Here is a 16,997-nt window from a genome sequence, read left to right on the forward strand (position 1 = left end):
CGAACGGGGCTCTCCCCGCGGCTCTCTCCCTCGGAGTAGAAGGTGCTGGACCCGAACTCGAGCGGAGCCGCACAACACGTGGAGGAAAAGCGCCAGGACAGCTAACCTTCCCACCTTTTCAAACCTGAAACCCGGCCGGCCGGGGACGGTCGGAACGTTCAGTGCGTCCCCGCGCCTCAGGCCCCTTGTCCCCAGCCCCGGACCGCCCCGCGACCATCCTCCCCCCCCCCCGACCTCCTATCTCGTCCCCGCTCTCTCTCCCCAACCACCATCCTCCCCTCCAGAACCCCCGTCCTCCCGCCCTTCGGCCGCGCGCGGCTGGCACAGAACAGGCAGCGCACACACACTAGAACAGGCGCCACCGTTCAGGAAGTCTCTACAAGACCAGGACCCTGAGGCCTCTGGAAGTGCCGGGACCGAACCAACCCCGCACAGCGACTAAGGCTGGGGCAGGAGCCAAGAGAACCGTACCCGCGGCCGCCGGTTGAGCTCCCACCGCCCCGACAGCGCGCGTCGGCGATCGCGCACGCGCGCTACGCGCCACGCCCCGGAAGAGTTCCTGGGCCCGCGACGGTGGCCCGGAAGCAGTCCCCGGTGTCGGGGCAGGAGGGACGCGAGCGGCTGAGGCGAGGTCGCTCAGCGCAGCTGTTGCGGGGCCATGGCGGGGACGGCGCTCAAGAGGCTGATGGCCGAGTACAAACGTGAGTTCGGGGACCCGGGCCGTTAGCACCGTCCCGCGTTCCTGCTCCCGGGCCCGCGTCGTCTGGCGGGGCTGGGGCAGGGAGCCTGGCGGGGGAGCCGGGCCCGGGGCCTCCACCGCGAGCCCCGCTGTGGGTCCCGCGGAGTGCCGCGCTCTGCGCCCGCTGCCCGGTCTCACGCGTGGAGTCGTGAAGAGAAGCCTTCCCAGCATCAGTAAAGGCAGCGCCGGCGCCGTGTTAGTTGGGAGCACACACAGTTAAGTCTTTGCGGGCTCTTTTTTTTTCTCTTCTATTTTTTCTTGGCAGCCTTGAGAACGTGCAGTGAGAGCTTGAGGAAGAAGGCCTGACTTGCTGCTGCGGAATTAGGAGGGAAAAGTGTATGCGTTAAAAGGGGAAAGGCTCGTTGGTGGAGCCTTAGGTGGAAGGTCAGATTTTGGCTTTCCCTCTAATGAAGGAAAAGGGTTTTTGAACAGTGCCACCTGTCACTCCTCTTAGGTAGTGTTGAGAAAACCTCTTGAGTGCTTTCGTACCCGGTAAATTAGATATTTCTAATGTCTGAGGAGAGCGAAGGGAGAAATGAGAACCTAGGAACACTTGGCATTCCATCGTTTTACACCGAATGCCCGCTTGGAAGAACTGCCGCGAGAAGTCTTGGAATGCCATTGTGGGGAAAGCGCCAGCAACCTGACTCGCTGGTGGGGACAGGACGGTAGCCGCCTAAGAGCAGGGCCTGAGTTCACACCCGGCCTCTCTGCTTGTTAGCTCTTTAACCTTGTTCCTCTCTCTGTCCCTGCAGTTTCCTTATCTTAAAGGGTTAAACTTGATACTGCAGGTGAAGTGCTTAGCAAAATACCTGATGTGTAACTCTTAATAAAGTTAGCCGCTGCTTCTGTAATTAGATTGAGGGTAATTTTGGAAGAAAGTTAAAAATAAGCTAAAAGAATGAATGTGATAAAAAAAAACGTGGTGAATATACATGTAGCTTGATTTCGTAAAACTATTGGTGACACTGCACAGTGGGAGTTGATGTTTGGCTTAAGCAGACCAAAACATTGCAAATACAGGCTCACTCGCTTATGGTCATTCTTCCCTTGGTATCTGGAGGGGATTGGTTCCAGGCCCCCCTGCAGATACCAAAATCCTCGGATGCTCAAGTCCCTACTATAAAGTGGCGTGGTATTTGCATTTAATGTATGCATAGCCTGTCATAACTTTTAAATTATCTCAAGGTTACTTATAGTACCTAATGCAACGTAAATGCTGCGCAAATAGTTATACTGATTTTTTTTACTTGTATTTTTAAATCGTCATTTTTTTATTGTTTTTTTTTTTTTTTTTCAAATATTTTGTATTCCTGGTTGGTCGAATCCATGGATATGCAGCCGCAGATACACAGGGCCTCCTGTAAACGTTCAAATAACGCTCGCCACCTAGTGTCTGCTAAAGCAGAACATAGAGGCACACCTCACTTTCCCGCGCGCTTTGCTTTATTGAGCTTCACTTCGCAGATCTTGCATTTTTTACAAGTTTACAAGTTTTTTACAAGCAACCTTGCATGGGAGCAAGTCTGTTGGCACCATTTTTGCTCGCTTCGTGTCTCTCTGTCACATTTTAATCTATTACGGTGATCTATGATCAGTAATCTTTGGTGTTACTATTGTAATTATTTTGGAGCATCACGAACTATGCCCATAAAAGATGGTAGTCCTAATAAATGTTGTGTGTGCTTCACTGACTGGCTGTTTCCCCATCTCTCTCCCGGCCTGTCTCTTCCCTGAGACAAAACAACATTGAAATTAGGCCAATAGTAACTGTACAGTGGGCTCAAGTGTTCAAGTGAAGAGTTGCACTCCACCGACTTCAAATCAAAATCTAGAAATGATTAAGTTTAGTGAGGAAGGAATGTTGAAAGTCAAGATAGGCTGAAAGCTGGGTCTCTTGTTAGCCAAGTTGTGAATGCAAAGGAAAGTTCTTGAAGGAAATTAAAAGTGCTGCTCTGTTGAACACAATGAATGATAAGGTGAAAAAGCCTTACTGCTGATATGGAGAAAGTTTTAGTGGTTTGGATAGAAGATCAAACCAGCCACAACATTCCCTTAAGCCAAAGCCTAAACCAGAGCAAGGTCCTAACTCTTCAGTTTTATGCAGGCTGAGAGCAGTGAGGAAGCTGCAGAAGAAAAATTGGAAGCTAACAGAGGTTGGTTCATGAGATTGAAGTAAATAACCTGTCTCCATAACAAAAGCACAAGGTGAAGCAGCAAGTTCTCCAGAAGATCTAGCTAAGATCAAGATGAAAGTGGCTCCTAAATTAAGCAGTAGATTTACAAGGTACGTAAAATAGTCTTATACAGTATTGAGAGGAGATGCCATATACAACGTAAACAGCTAGAGGGAAGTCAATGACTGGCTTCAAAGGACAGGGCGACTCTCCTGTTAGGGGCTAATGTCGGTCACTACGTTGACTTTGAGTTGAAGCCAGTGCTCATTTATCATTCAGAAAATCTTAGGGCCCTTAAAAATTATGCTAAATCTACTCTGAGCTCTAGAGATGGAAAACAGCCTGGATGACAGCACATCTCTGTACAGCATGGTTTACTGAATATAAGCCCACTGTTGAGACCTACTGCTCAGAAAAAAAGATTATTTTCAAAATATCATTCCTGACAGTGCACCTGGTCACTCAAGAGCTCTGATGGAGATGTATAAGGAGATAAATGTTTTTATGCCTGCTAACACAACACCCATTCTGCAGCCCATGGATCCAGGAGCAATTTTGACTTTTATTTAAGAAATACATTTCATAAGGCCATAGCTGCCATGAAAAGTGATTTTTTTGATGGATCTGGGCAAAGAAAATCAAAAGTCTTCTGGAAAGGATTTATCATTCTAGATGGCATTAAGAACATCTGTGATTCATGGGAGGTCACCATATCAACAACAGGCATTTGAAAAAGTTGATTTCAACGCTCATGGATGACTTTAAGGGGAGGAGGCAACTGCAGGTGTGGTAGAAATAGCAAGGGGACTGGAATTAGAGGTGGAGCCTGAAGATGTCATTCAGTTGCTACAATCTCATGATCAAACTTGAACAGATGGGGAGTTGAGTCTTAAAGATGAGCAAAGAAGTGATTCTTGAGATGGAATCTACTCCTGGTGAAAATGCTGTGAACATTGTTGAAATGACAAAAGATTGAGACTGTTCCATAAACTTAGTTGATAAAGCAGTGGCAGGGTTTGAGGATATTGACTCCAGTTTTGACTGAAGTTCCACTATGGGTAAAATGCTGTCAAACAACATCACAGACTACAGAGCAATCTTTTGTGAAAGTAACAGTCAGTCCCTGTGGCAAACTTAATTGTTGTCTTATTTTCAGAAACTACCACAGCCACTCCTGCCTTCAGCAACTACCACCCTGATCAGTCAGCAGTCATCAATATCCGGGCAAGACTGCACCGGCAAAAAGATTATGACTTGCTGAAGGATCATATGATTGTTAGCATTTTTTAGCAATAAAAATTAAGCGTATTTTGGCAAATAATAATAATTATTATTATTATTTATTATTATTTTTTTGAGACAGGGTTTTGCTCTGTCACCCAGGCTGGAGTGCAGTGGCACAACCACAGCTCATTGCAAGCCTTGACCTGGGCTCAAGCTATCCTCTCAATCCTCCTGAGTAGCTGAGACTACAGGCACGTGCCCCTACACCTGGCTGATTTTTCTGTCTTCATCTTGACCTCACTCCATGTTGTCAGGATTTGGCGAAAGTGACTCCATTTTGATTCTGACAACGTTCATACTCGAACAGAGGGTTGGATGTGGAGGACTGTTACTTCTGTGTCCTCATGGGAAACCTGGCTGGTGGGTCAGATGTGTGAACACCTACCATTTCTTGGTATCCTGGTTCGTGTTTGTGTCTCTGTTTTAGTTTTATTTTAGCCCTATTTCTAGGGTTAGGCTAGACTGTGAGCAGGTATTTTCTCATTTTTATTGAGAAGAAAATCGTTAAACCCCTGCATAGGAAATTAAGTTCAGGCTGCTGCTTCAGGCTAGTCTTTGCATTGTTGAACTTGCATTTTCTAAGGATATTTGCATTAGCAAAGGTATGTTCTCCTTGTTACTGTCCTGACAGAAGCTTCATCTGTTATTTCAATTGTATTGTCAATTAGTTTGCAGTAATAAGACCTAAATAATGGTTGATTTCCGAAGGTTTGTCACAGAAGTGTATTGTGTGTTTTTACATGTTAACATGAAATTTTGGACTATGTGTGGAAGGTATAACTCTAAACATATCTCCCTAAGATTCCCATGCCCTAGTTATTCAAGCACTTTCTAGTACTGCGGTGGAGGGACTTTGGAGATGTAAGTCAGGTTACTAATCAGCAGACCTAAAGAGAGGGAGATTATTCTGGATTACCTTGGAGGATCCAATGATCACACAAGGCTCAAAAGCACGCAGTGAAGGCAGGATGGGGGCAGTCAGAGAGATTCAACATATGACAAGATCTCTACCTTCTGTGGCTGGCTGTGAAGATGGAAGAAGGAGCCATGACCTAAGGAAGGGGGCAGCCTCAAGAAGCTGAGAATGACCCCAGACCAACAGCCCCGTGGAAATGAATTCTGTCAGCAACCTCAGTAAACTTGGAGTGGCAGGCCTGGTGAGACTCTGAGCAGAGAACTAGCTGGCCCATGCTGTGTTCAGACTTCTGACACTTGGAAACTCTGAGATCATCAATGAGTATTGTTTTAAATCACTAAATTTGTGGTAATTTGTTACAGCAGTGACAGAAGATGAATACATTGTGTTATTGAGGGGACTTTGTTATTGAGGGGACTGTGTCTTAATAATGTGGTAAAATTTAGTGTTTATTTTTTGTGTATCATTTAGTGGTTTTTTTTGTGTATCTTAACATCTAGTTTGTCCTCATAATGTATTTTAAGGTGGCACATTCCAGTGTAAAGGTGGACTTGACAGAATCAATCTCTACATAGAAGGGGTTTAGATAGATTTGGATAGATGTTCAGGCACACTTTATTGTATTTGGGAGTAGTCGTAGAACTGCAGAAATTCAGAGGCGGTGGGACCTTGGCTGTGATTCTGTTCAGGCCCCCTAATTTTACAGATTTTACGGAATTGAGCAACAGACATGATTTTGCCTAGGTTCATTAACAGGAAAAAAGAAGAGCCAGGGAAGAACTCAGTTGTTGTAAACTGCTGTCTTATCTTGATGTTCTGTCTTCATTCATCATCCAGCCTTTCCTAGGAGTGTCAGAGATAGACCCAGGTAGAAGTGGGCTGCCCATGGGGGGCTTAGCACAACAGAAATTCATTCTTTTACAGTTCTGGAGACCAGACATCTTAAAATAAAGGTGTTGATGGGGTCATTCTTCCTCTTGAGGGCTGGAGGGGAGAACCCTTACTTGCCTCTTCCAGCTAATGGTGATTGTTGGTCATCCTTGGCATTTATTGTCGTTCTCTTGCTTGAGGTAGTGTAATTCCAATCTCTGCCTCCATCTTCACCTGGCCATCTTCCCCCTGTGTGCATTGGTGCCCATATTCTCTCTTAAAAGAACACCAGTAATTGGGTTTAGGGCCCACCTAATTGATGTGACCTCATTTTAACTCAATTACATCTGCAAAGACCCAATCTGGTCTAAATAAGGTCACAGTCACAGAGCCTGGGTGTACTTGAATTTTCAGGGGACGCTAACCCAGTACAGTATCTAATAGGAACCCAAAACTTACGTGTATGAAACTGAGCTCTAAAACTGAGCTGCGTTTTCCGCTGTCATTGTTGACACAGCCTTCCCCCTCTGCACTGACAGCAGCCTTGTTCTTCCAGTTGTTGGGCTAAAATCCTTAGAATGTCCTTAATACCTCTCTTTTATAGCTACGTGTAATCTGGTGTCCTTCCTTTAGACTTCATCCCAGCCTTAACTCACTGCTCCCTGCTGGTCCAAGCACCTCTCACCTCTGGCCTAGATTCTTGCGTAGAATCCAGCTGGGTCCTCTACTGCCTGCTCTCGACACATTTTCCTCTGCCCTCAGCGTGGCAGAGTGATCATGCCGCCCTGCTCAGGACCCTTGTCGCAGCAGAACCAGAGTTCTCATGGTGCCCTGTGTGGCTCTGCATGCTCTCCCCTGGCTCCCTCTCCTCCAGCCCTCCTGGCCTCATTGCCGTCCACTAACTCTCCAGGCTTGATATGCTCCTCTCCTGGGCTCCTGGGTGCAGTGACCGTTTCCTTCCCTGGCTGGTTTCATCACTTGTGCCCTCCCCACTACAGGGAGGAGCCCTCCCTGAACCACCAGACTCAATCTGTCCTTCCTATTACTGTCATGTTTCCCCATGATTGCCCCTTTTTAGTTTTTAAAAACTTTATTTTTGTACAGACAGGGTCTTGCCCAGTTTTAAAACTTTTTGTTGTGAAGAATATTGTATACGTAGAAGTATAGAAAAGGTGTATGTTCAGATTAAATGGTAAAATGAATATCTGTGTCCATGGCACCAGTTTCAATGGAACAGTGGCAGCAACTTGGAAGTCTTTGTGCTCCATCCTACCACCACCAAAACTTAACTGCCCTTCTGAATTTTGTATAAATCTTTCTTTTCTTTATATATACCACTTAACATATTGTTTACTTTTACCTGTTTTTGAACTTAGTAGAAATGGAATTATACAATATGTGTTCTGTGAATCAAATCTTTTGCTCAGCCTTGTTTCTGAAATTCATGTATGTTGAAGCATTTATAGTCATGTCACTTAATGCCAGGGTAGTGAGAAACGTGTTGTTAGATGATTTCGTCATTGTATAAACATCCTAGAGTGTACTTACACAAACCCAAATGGTAGTGCCTACTACACACCTAGGCTATATGGTGGAGCCTGTTGCTCCTAGGCTACAAACCTGTGCAGCATGTGACTGTACTGAATACTGCAGGCAAAATGTAACACACATCATTAGTGATTGGAATCTCTCAGCTCCATTATAATCTTAGGGGACCCTCTTCGTATATGCAACCTATCCTCTACTGAAATGGCATTATGTCGTGCATAACTGTAGCCTTAGTTTATGTTCACTGTTGAGTAGTATTTCATTTTGTGAATAAGCCAGAATTCATCCATTTAATCTTTAGACATTTGAGTTATTTCCAATTTTTTATTTTTACAAATAATGCTGCTGTGAATGTTTTTGAATATGTATCTTGGTGAACACATTTGGGTCGTAACACAGGGTCACAGAACACTCATAATCAGCTTTACTAGGTAATGCCGAACTGTTTTTCAGTGTAATTGTCCAGTATGTATTGCTGTTAGCAGCAGCTGAACATTCCCAGTGCTGATCATGGTTGCTAACACCTTGGTAGTGTGCTGTGTTTCATTTTTAGTGATCTGATGAGTATGATGTGGTATCTTGAGGTTTTAATTTGTACATCTGTGACTCTGAATGAAGTTGAGCATCCTTTCATGTAGATAGGCCATTCATATTTTTTCCTTTGTGAAATGTCTGTTCATGTTTTTTTTTTTAACCAATTTTACGTGAATTGTCTTATTTCTTATTGACTTGTAGTTCTTTCTATATTCCCATCCCTTTATGTACCCCTAATCTTGTGTTGGTTATACATGCTATAATTATTTTGTCCCTGTTTGTGCTTCATCTTTTTAGCCTTTATGCTGTCTTTTTTTCCCCAGCCACCTTAAAAAAAAGGCTTTGAAGTACTATTGATGTATAGTAAACTGATGTATTGAAGCATAGAATTTGGTGAGTTGTGATATGTGTGTATTCCCATGAAACCATCACCACAGTCAAGGTGATGAATGTGTCTATTATCCCCAAAAGTTTCCTCCTGCCCCCTTTTTAATTTATCTCTCCCTTCCTCCCTTCTTCTGCCCCAGTTCTCAGGCAGTGACCCATCTACTTTCACCTACCATGTAGGTTGTTTTGTATTTTCCTTTTGTCAGACTTATTTCATTCAGCATTATTATATTGAGATTTCATTTGTGTTGTCAGTATTTTGTTCTTTTTTATTGCGGAGTAGTAGCCCATTGCATGGATAGACTACAATTTGTTTATGTATTTACCTGTTGATGGACATTTGGATTGTTTCCAGATCTAGGCTATTAGAAATAAACCTGCTATGAACGTTTGTGTACATGTCTTTCTGTGGATATATGCTTTTATTTCTCCTGTGTAACTAACCAGGGTTATAATGGGAAGTGTATGTTTAATTTTTAAAGAAATGGCCAAACTGTTTTCCTCTAGTTCACATTTCCCTAGCAGTGTATTAAGCGTTCCCGTTGCCCCACCTCCTTGCTGACACTTGGCGTGGCCAGTTGTTTTTTGTTTTCTTTTCTTTTCTTTCTTTTCTTTTTTTTTTTTTTTTGAGACAGGTTCTCACTCTGTCACTCAGGCTAGAGTGTAGTGGTGTAGTCATGGCTCACGGCAGCCTCTGCCTCCCAGGCTCAAGCAATCCTGCCACCTCAGCCTCCCAAGAAGCTGGGATTACAGTCGCATGCCACCTTGCTTAGCTAATTTTTGTATTTTTGGTAGAGATAGGGTTTCGCCATGTTGCCCAGGCTTGTCTCAAACTCGTGGGCCCAAGCAATCTGCCCGTCTTGGCCTCCCAAAGTGTTGGAATTACAACTGTGAGCCACTGCGCCCATCCAGTTTTAAAAATTTTAGCCATTCTATTGGGTGTATAGCAGTCTTACTGAGGTTTTTTATTTTTATTTTTATTTTTTTTGAGGTGCTCTCGCTCTGTCATCCAGGCTGGAGTGCAGTGGCATGATCTCGGCTCACTGCAACATCTGCCTCCTGGCTTCAAGTAATTCTCCTGCCTCAGCTTCCCAAGTAGCTGGGGCTACAGGCGTGTGCCACCACACCTGGCTAATTTTTGTATTTTTAGTAGAAACGGGGTTTCACTATGTTAGCTAGGCTGGTCTCTAACTCCTGACCTCAGGAGTTCGCCTCGCCTCCCAAAGTGCTGGGATTTATGGGCGTGAGCCACCGCCCCCGGCCCTTACTGAGGTTTTGATTTGCATTTCCATAAGACTCGTGATGTTGAGCATCATTTCATGTGTTTATTTGCCATCCATATGTCTTTTTTGATGAAGTGACTTGAGTCTTTGCTTCTTTTAAAACTGTGTTGATTTTCTTAAGTTTTAGTTCTTTGGCCGGGCGCAGTGGCTCATGCCTGTAATCCAGCACTTTGTGGGCCGAGACTGGCGGATCACAAGGTCAGGAGATCGAGACCATCCTGGCTAACACGGTGAAACCCCCCTCTCTACTAAAAATACAAAAAATTAGCCAGGCATGGTGGGGGACGCCTGTAGTCGCAGCTACTCACGAGGCTGAGGCAGGAGAGTGGTGTGAACCCGGGAGGCGGAGCTTGCAGTGAGCTGAGATCGCGCCACTGCACTCCAGCCTGGGTGACAGAGCAGGACTCCGTCTCAAAAAATAAATAAATAAAAAATAAAAAAGGAGAGTTTTTATTATTTCAATAAAATTCAATTATTGACTTTTAAAATATTTCTTGCTATTGTGTTATATTTAAGAAATAACTGCCAAACATCAGGTGGCAGTAGGATTTTCTCCTATGATTTCTGATAGATGTTTTATAGTTTCAGCTCTTATATTTAGGTTTAGGATCCATATCAAAGTTTTCCATATGGTGTGACATAAAGGCCAAGGTTTATTTGTAAATTATTTGTGAATGTCAGTGCAGTTGTTTCAGCACTGTGTTTGCTAGGGCTGCTCTACCACACAGGCTGGGCACGGCTTAAACAACAGAAATGTATTTCCTCATAGTCCTGGAGGCTGGAAGTCCAAGATCAATGATAGGGCAGGGCTGGTTTCTTCTGAGGCCCTGTCCTCTATGCCTGTGTCCTCATCTCTTCTTAAAAGGACATTAGTCAGATTGGATTAAGGTCCACCCTAATGACCACATTAATTTTAATTACCTCATTAAAGGCCCTAGTTACACACTTTTCTCCACCTTGTTTTTTTTCATGTAATATGTCCTGAAGTTTGTTCTGTACTAGCAGTTAGAGGTATTTATAGCTGCAAAGTACCCCACTGGTATATGTATCATAATTTGACTGGTCCTCTGTTGATAGACACTCGAGTCCTTTTTAATTTCTTTTTGTTTTTACAAATAGTCCTGAAATGAATAGCCTGTGTATACATCTTTTATCTTCACCAATGTTATCTGTGGGATGGATTCCTAGAAATGGAATTGCTGGGTCAAAGGTTAAATTTATATTTCACTTTGTGTGGTAGCTATTTGTTAAGCCATTTTAAGTGGCAAGGAATGGCCTTTGAAAATTTCCCTGATACTAAGATTCGTCTTTTTTTGAACTTGTTTCTTATCAGTAAACATGAAACTGTATATTATTTTGTGTACGCACGTATATGCTTTGGAAGCAAAAAACAAAATGGAAAAAATCAAGTGTCCAGAACCATTCCCTCCAGCCTCTGAACTCATTTGCTGTAATTCTTTATTGACCAGTAGAGGCCACTGTTGAATAACAAAGCTGGCGGGAAGGCCAGCGCACACCCGGGCAGGTCTCTGTGCAGAGCCTGCATCACCAGGAGCAGGTCTGGAGCTGCAGTTTTTAGACCACCCTTTCCCCTCCCTAAGGGAGGGTGTCACACAGGGGAGTGCCAAAGGGGAACTCCAGATGAAGAATAAAGCCAGCTGTCTTTGGTACGAGCTCTTCTTCATGGTCCCACGAAAGTGATTTGTAAAACTTTTGTGTGTTCTGCTGCCAGGCCTCTACTTAGTTGCCCACTGACATTGTGTTTCTCCCGCACCCTACCTGCTTAGCAGTTTACAGTCTGTCTGCCTTAATCTGTTATTTTTTTCTTATAATTAGGCGGTTTGGCTCGAGACACAAGAATGGGACTAGATTTTAGATGACTGGGTGTAGGAAGCCTGGCAAATTAGGTTCTGTGGTTATTTCTCCTGATCTGCTCCACATGAAGAGACACAGAGGGAGACCATCAGGGTGTGTCTTGTGAAATCCAAGGTCTTAGTCGGCTTGGTACTTGACCTCATTCACATTCAGTTCCCATCTGCCCCTGAAATGTTTAATGCACTTGGCCCTTGGGGCCAGCACTTGCCTTTGGCTTGCCTTGCTGGCCCCTCCTTGCCACTCTGCCTCCTCTCACTTCTGGGTGTCAGCACACCCTTGTGACAGCACTTAGGTCTCTTCAGGACCTCTGTTCCCTGGATCAGGGCTTCTCAGCAGGTGTTAGTGGCATTTTGAGTGAAATAACTTTTCCTTGGGTAGGCCTTGTTCTACACAAGGTTGTGGGTTCATTAAATGGTTAATCGATACATTAGCCCGTTCTTATACTGCTATAAAAATACTACCTGAGACTGGGTAATTTTAAAGGAAAGAGGTTTAGTTGACTCACAGTTCTGCATAAATGGCAAGGCCTCAGGAAATTTATAATCATGGAAGAAGGGGAAACAGACCCCTTCTCAAGGTGGTAGGAGAGAGAAGAGCAAGCCAAGAAAGAACTTGCCACACACTTATAGAACCATCAGATCTCCTGAGAACTCGCTATCAGGAGAACAGCATGAGGGAAACTGCCCCCATGATCCAGTCACCTCCTTCCAGGTTCCTCGCTCAACACTTTGGGGATTACAAGTCAAGGTGAGATTTGGGTAGGGACACAAAGCCAAACCATATCATTTCTCCCCCGACCCCTCCCAAATCTCATGTTCCTTTCAAAACCATTCCATTTCAAAACAAATCATGCCTTCCCAGCAAGGCCCCCAAAGTCTTAATTCATTTCTTCATTAACTCAAAAGTCCAAGTCCAAAGTCTCATCTGTGACAAGGTAAGTCCCTTCTGCCTAGCAGCCTGTAAAATCAAAAGCAAGTTAGTTACTTTCAAGATACAATGGAAATACAGGCATTGGATAAATACTCCCATTTCCAGTGGAAGAAATTGGCCAAAACAAAGGGCTACAGGCTCCCATGCAAGTCTGAAATCCGGCTGGGCAGTCATTGAATCTTAAAGCTCAAAATGGTCTCCTTTGTGACCCCGTGTCTCACATCCAGGGCACACTGATACAGGAAGTGGCTTTCATGGTCTTGGGCAGCTCCACCCCTGTGGCTTTGTAGGGTACAGCGCTCCTGCACCCACCCCCTTCAGCTACTTTCATGGTGGGCATTGAGTGTCTTCGGCTTTTCTAGGTGCACAGTGCAAAGCTCTTGGTGGATCTACTGTTCTGGGGTCTGGAGGATGGTTGTCCTCTTCTCACAGCACCACTAGGCAGTGCCCCAGTGGAGACTCTGGGAGCTCCAACCCCACATTTCCCTTCTGCAGTGCCCTAGCAGAGGTTCTCCATGAGGGCCCTGCCCCTGCAGCAGATTTCTGTCTGGACATCCGGGCATTTCCATACATCCTCTGAAATGTAGGTGAAGGTTCCCAAACATCAGTTACTGAATTCTTTGCACCCACAGGCCCAACACCACGTGGAAGCTGCCAAGGCTTGGGGTTTGCACCCTCTGAAGCAACAGCCTGAGCTGTACCTTGGCCCCTTTTAGCCATGGCTGGAGCTGGAACAGCTGGGACACAGGGCACCAAGTACCAAGGCTGCACAGAGTAGCGGCGGGGCTGGGCCTGGCCCACAAAACCATTTTTCCCTCCTAGGCCTCCCTGCTTGTGATGGAAGGGGCTGCTGCTCTGGAGACATTTACCCCATTGTCTTGGCGATTAATATTTGGCTTCTTGTTACTTATGTGAATTTCTGCAGCTGCCTTGAATTTCTCTCCAGAAAATGGGTTTTTCTTTTTTATTGCACCGTCATGCTGCAAAGTTTTCAAACTTTTATTCCCTGCTTTCCTTTTAAACACAAGTTCCAATTTCAGATCATCTCTCTCAAGTTCAAAGTTCCACAGATCTCTAGGGCAGGGGCAAAATCTCAGCATTCTCTTTGTTGAAACATAGCAAGAGTGACCTTTGCTTCAGTTCCCAAGAAGTTCCTCATGTCTTTTTTCAGACCACCTCAGCCTGGGCTTCATTGTCCATGTCACTATCAGCATTTTGGTCAAAAGCATTCAGCAAGTCTCTAGGAAGTTCCAGACTTTCCCACATCTTCCTTCTTCTAAGCCCTCCAAACTGTTCCAACCTCTGTCTGCTACCCAGTTCCGAAGTTGCGTCCACATTTTCAGGTTATCTTCATAGCAGTACCCCTGATACCAATTTACTGTATTCGTCTATTTTCACACTCCTATAAGAACTTCCCTGAGACTGGGTAATTTATAAAGGAAAGAGGTTTAATTGACTCACAGTTCCACATGGCTAGGGAGGCCTCAGGAAACTTATCATGACAGAAGCCGAAGGCAAAGCAAGCACCTTCTTCACAAGGTGGCAAGAAAGAAGAGTGAAGGAGGAACTTTCGAACACTTATAAAACCACCAGATCTCATGAGAACTCACTGTCATGAGAACAGCATGGAGGAAATTGCCCCCATGATCCAGTCACCTCCCACTAGGTTCCTCCCTCAACACCTGGAGATTACAATTCAAGATGACATTTGGGTGGGGACACAAAGCCAAACCATATCAATGGACATTTGGGTTGTTTCCAGTTTGAGGCTATTACAAATTTAGCTACTATGAACATTCACAAAAAATTCTATGGCAACATAAGACCCAGTACAATTGCTGGGTCTTAGGGTCAGTATATATTTAATTTTAGTAGAAATGGTCAAACTTCTTTCCCAAAGGGTAACCAAACCATTTTGCATTCCCATTAGTGGTGCATGAGAGATCTACTTGCTAAACTTGCTGGCAGTTTAAGTCTTTGCTTTTGGCCATTCTTTTGTGACTAAAGATATTGATAATGCTGAAGCTATTGAGGTGTATCTTATTGTGGTTTTAATTTGCATTACCTTATGATTCACACTGTTGAGCATTTTCTCATGTGCTTATTTGCCGTCTGTTTTAGTCAGTTCAGGCTGCTGTAAAAAAATACCAAAGACCAGGGAGCTTAAACAACAAACATTTATTGCTCCCAATCCTGGAGGCTGGGAAGTCCAGTGAGGGCTGTCTTCCTGGTTTGCAGATGACTGTCTTCTCCTTGTGCCCTTACATGGCCAAGAGGCAAATCTCTTGTTTCTTCTTACAAAGGCACTAACTCCATTCATGAGAGTTCTGCCCTCCTGACCTAATCTCCTCCCAAAGGCCCCACCTTCCAATACCACATACATTAGGATTCAACATAGGAATTTTTGGGGGACACAGGCGTTTGGACCACAGAGTGTTGACTCTGGCAGTGGCTCTGTTCAACTCTGCCTCCATTTTTCTTCTTACCTATTTTGATTTTTATATGTGGTGTGAGATGGGGAAAGTTTGATTTTTTTTTTTGTCTTAGAGATGAGCATCATTCATGGAAAAGACTGCCCTTTGCCTCTGGGCCATAGCTCTGTGTTCCCTCGAGTCAGGGTCTGTGTTGGCACAGGTATGCTTCTGGGTTCTCTCTTCTGCCCCATTGTTCAATGTAACTTTGAGCCAGTGCTCCGTTGCCTTAATTTCCATAGCTCTGTAAGGAAGGCTTGGTAACTCATAGATGAAGCTTTCTGTTTTTTTTTTTTTTTGAGATGGAGTCTTGCTCTGTCGCCCAGGCTGGAGTGCAGTGGCATGATCTCCGCTCACTGCAACCTCCACCTCCCGGGTTCAAGTGATTCTCCTGCCTCAGCCTCCCAAGTAGCTGGGACTACAGGTGCATGCCACCACGCCCAGCTAACTTTTCTATTTTTAGTAGAGACGGGGTTTCGCCATGTTGGCCAGGCTGGTCTCGAACTCCTGACCTCAGGTGATCCACCCACCTTGGCCTTCCAAAATGCTGGGATTACAGATGTGAGCCACCGCGCCCGGCCCTCTGTTTATTCTTTTTAAAGATAATGTCTTGGCTATTCTTGATTGTTTGCATTTTTATATATCTTTATATATATATCTTTATATATATATCTCTCTATATATATCTTTATATATATCTCTTTATATATATATCTCTTTATATATATCTTTATATATGTATCTATATATCTTTATATATATCTTTATATATGTATCTATATATATCTTTACATGTATATATATATCTTTATATATGTCTCTTTATATATATATCTTTATATATATGTCTATATATATCTTTATATATATCTCTTTATCTTTATATATATATCTCTTTATCTCTCTCTCTCTCTCTCTCTCTCTCTCTATATATATATATATATATATATATATACACCTCATATTCAGCAACTGTGCCAAACCCACTTTTACTAATTATCCTTAGATTCTTTTGGGCTTTCCTGTGTATATGGATATAGCATCTGTGAATAATGAGTTTTATTTCTTTTTCAGTCCTTATACCTTATATTTATTTGGCAAGGATTTATTAATTTTCTGTCTCTTCAAAGAACCACCTTTTGGTTTCAATGATTTTTTTTTTTTTCTGTATGTTTGCTTACTGTTTTATTAATTTCCCCAGTACTCTGCCCACTGCACTCCAGCCTGGGCAACCAGAGTGAGACCCTGTCTCAAAACTAAACAACAAAGTAACCAGCAGGAACAGTTTGGAAAGACAGTTTACCCCTTATGTTTGCTTTTGCATTTGTAAAAACAAAAATGAAAAGTCTATGTTTTGTTGGTATAAAGAACTATTTGGGCCGGCGCGGTGGCTCATGCCTGTAATCCCAGCACTTTGGGAGGCCGAGGCTGGCGGATCACGAGGTCAGGAGATCTAGACCATGCTGGCTAACACGGTGAAACCCTGTCTCTACTAAAAATACAAAAAATTAGCCGGGCGTGGCGGTGGGTGCCTGTAGTCCCAGCTACTTGGGAGGCTGAGGCAGGAGAATGGCATGAACCCGGGAGGCAGAGCTTGCAGTGAGCTGAGATCGCACCACTGCACTTCAGCCTGGGTGACAGAGTGAGACTCTGTCTCAAAAAAAACCCAAAAAACTGTTTGTGTAGTCTTTATCAGAACCGTTATTGTACTAGGTATTCACTTTGGGCAAACAGAATTTTCACTTGTTAATATGCATATTCTATGGTTTATAGGCTTATATATTTTGTAAAGGTGTTTTGTTAAAATGACAATGTAACATTTATTCTGTTTGGTAATGGTTTTACTTATTAATTTTATAGAATTAACACTGAATCCTCCGGAAGGAATTGTAGCAGGTAAGGTACCAAAGTTAACTTCCTTATAATTTACTTTTAATTGCCAAAGTTCCTTCAAAGCTAAAATGTTGTGAAATTTTTTCTCAC

General features: G+C 43.8%; 1 protein-coding gene across 3 annotated transcripts in view; it reads left to right on the plus strand.

The window, feature by feature from the left end:
- Window positions 1-324: 324 nt before the first annotated feature.
- UBE2G2 (ubiquitin conjugating enzyme E2 G2) overlaps window positions 325-16,997 on the plus strand; it is a 35,725-nt gene continuing 19,052 nt past the window's right edge. The window contains exons 1-2 of one of the 3 annotated variants that reach the window (XM_058427398.1): window positions 325-701; window positions 16,875-16,910. In XM_058427398.1, coding sequence (XP_058283381.1) covers window positions 659-701; window positions 16,875-16,910 — 79 coding nt within the window. In that variant the 5' untranslated portion in view covers window positions 325-658. Of the gene's footprint in view, window positions 702-2,715; window positions 3,027-16,874; window positions 16,911-16,997 lie in introns of those variants that run through there. The other 2 variants (XM_032176123.2, XM_058427399.1) reach the window with 2 other exon arrangements.

This window comes from Hylobates moloch, unplaced genomic scaffold (assembly GCF_009828535.3).
Source record: "Hylobates moloch isolate HMO894 unplaced genomic scaffold, HMol_V3 SCAFFOLD_14, whole genome shotgun sequence".
In the NCBI taxonomy this organism is placed as follows: Eukaryota; Metazoa; Chordata; class Mammalia; order Primates; family Hylobatidae; genus Hylobates; species Hylobates moloch.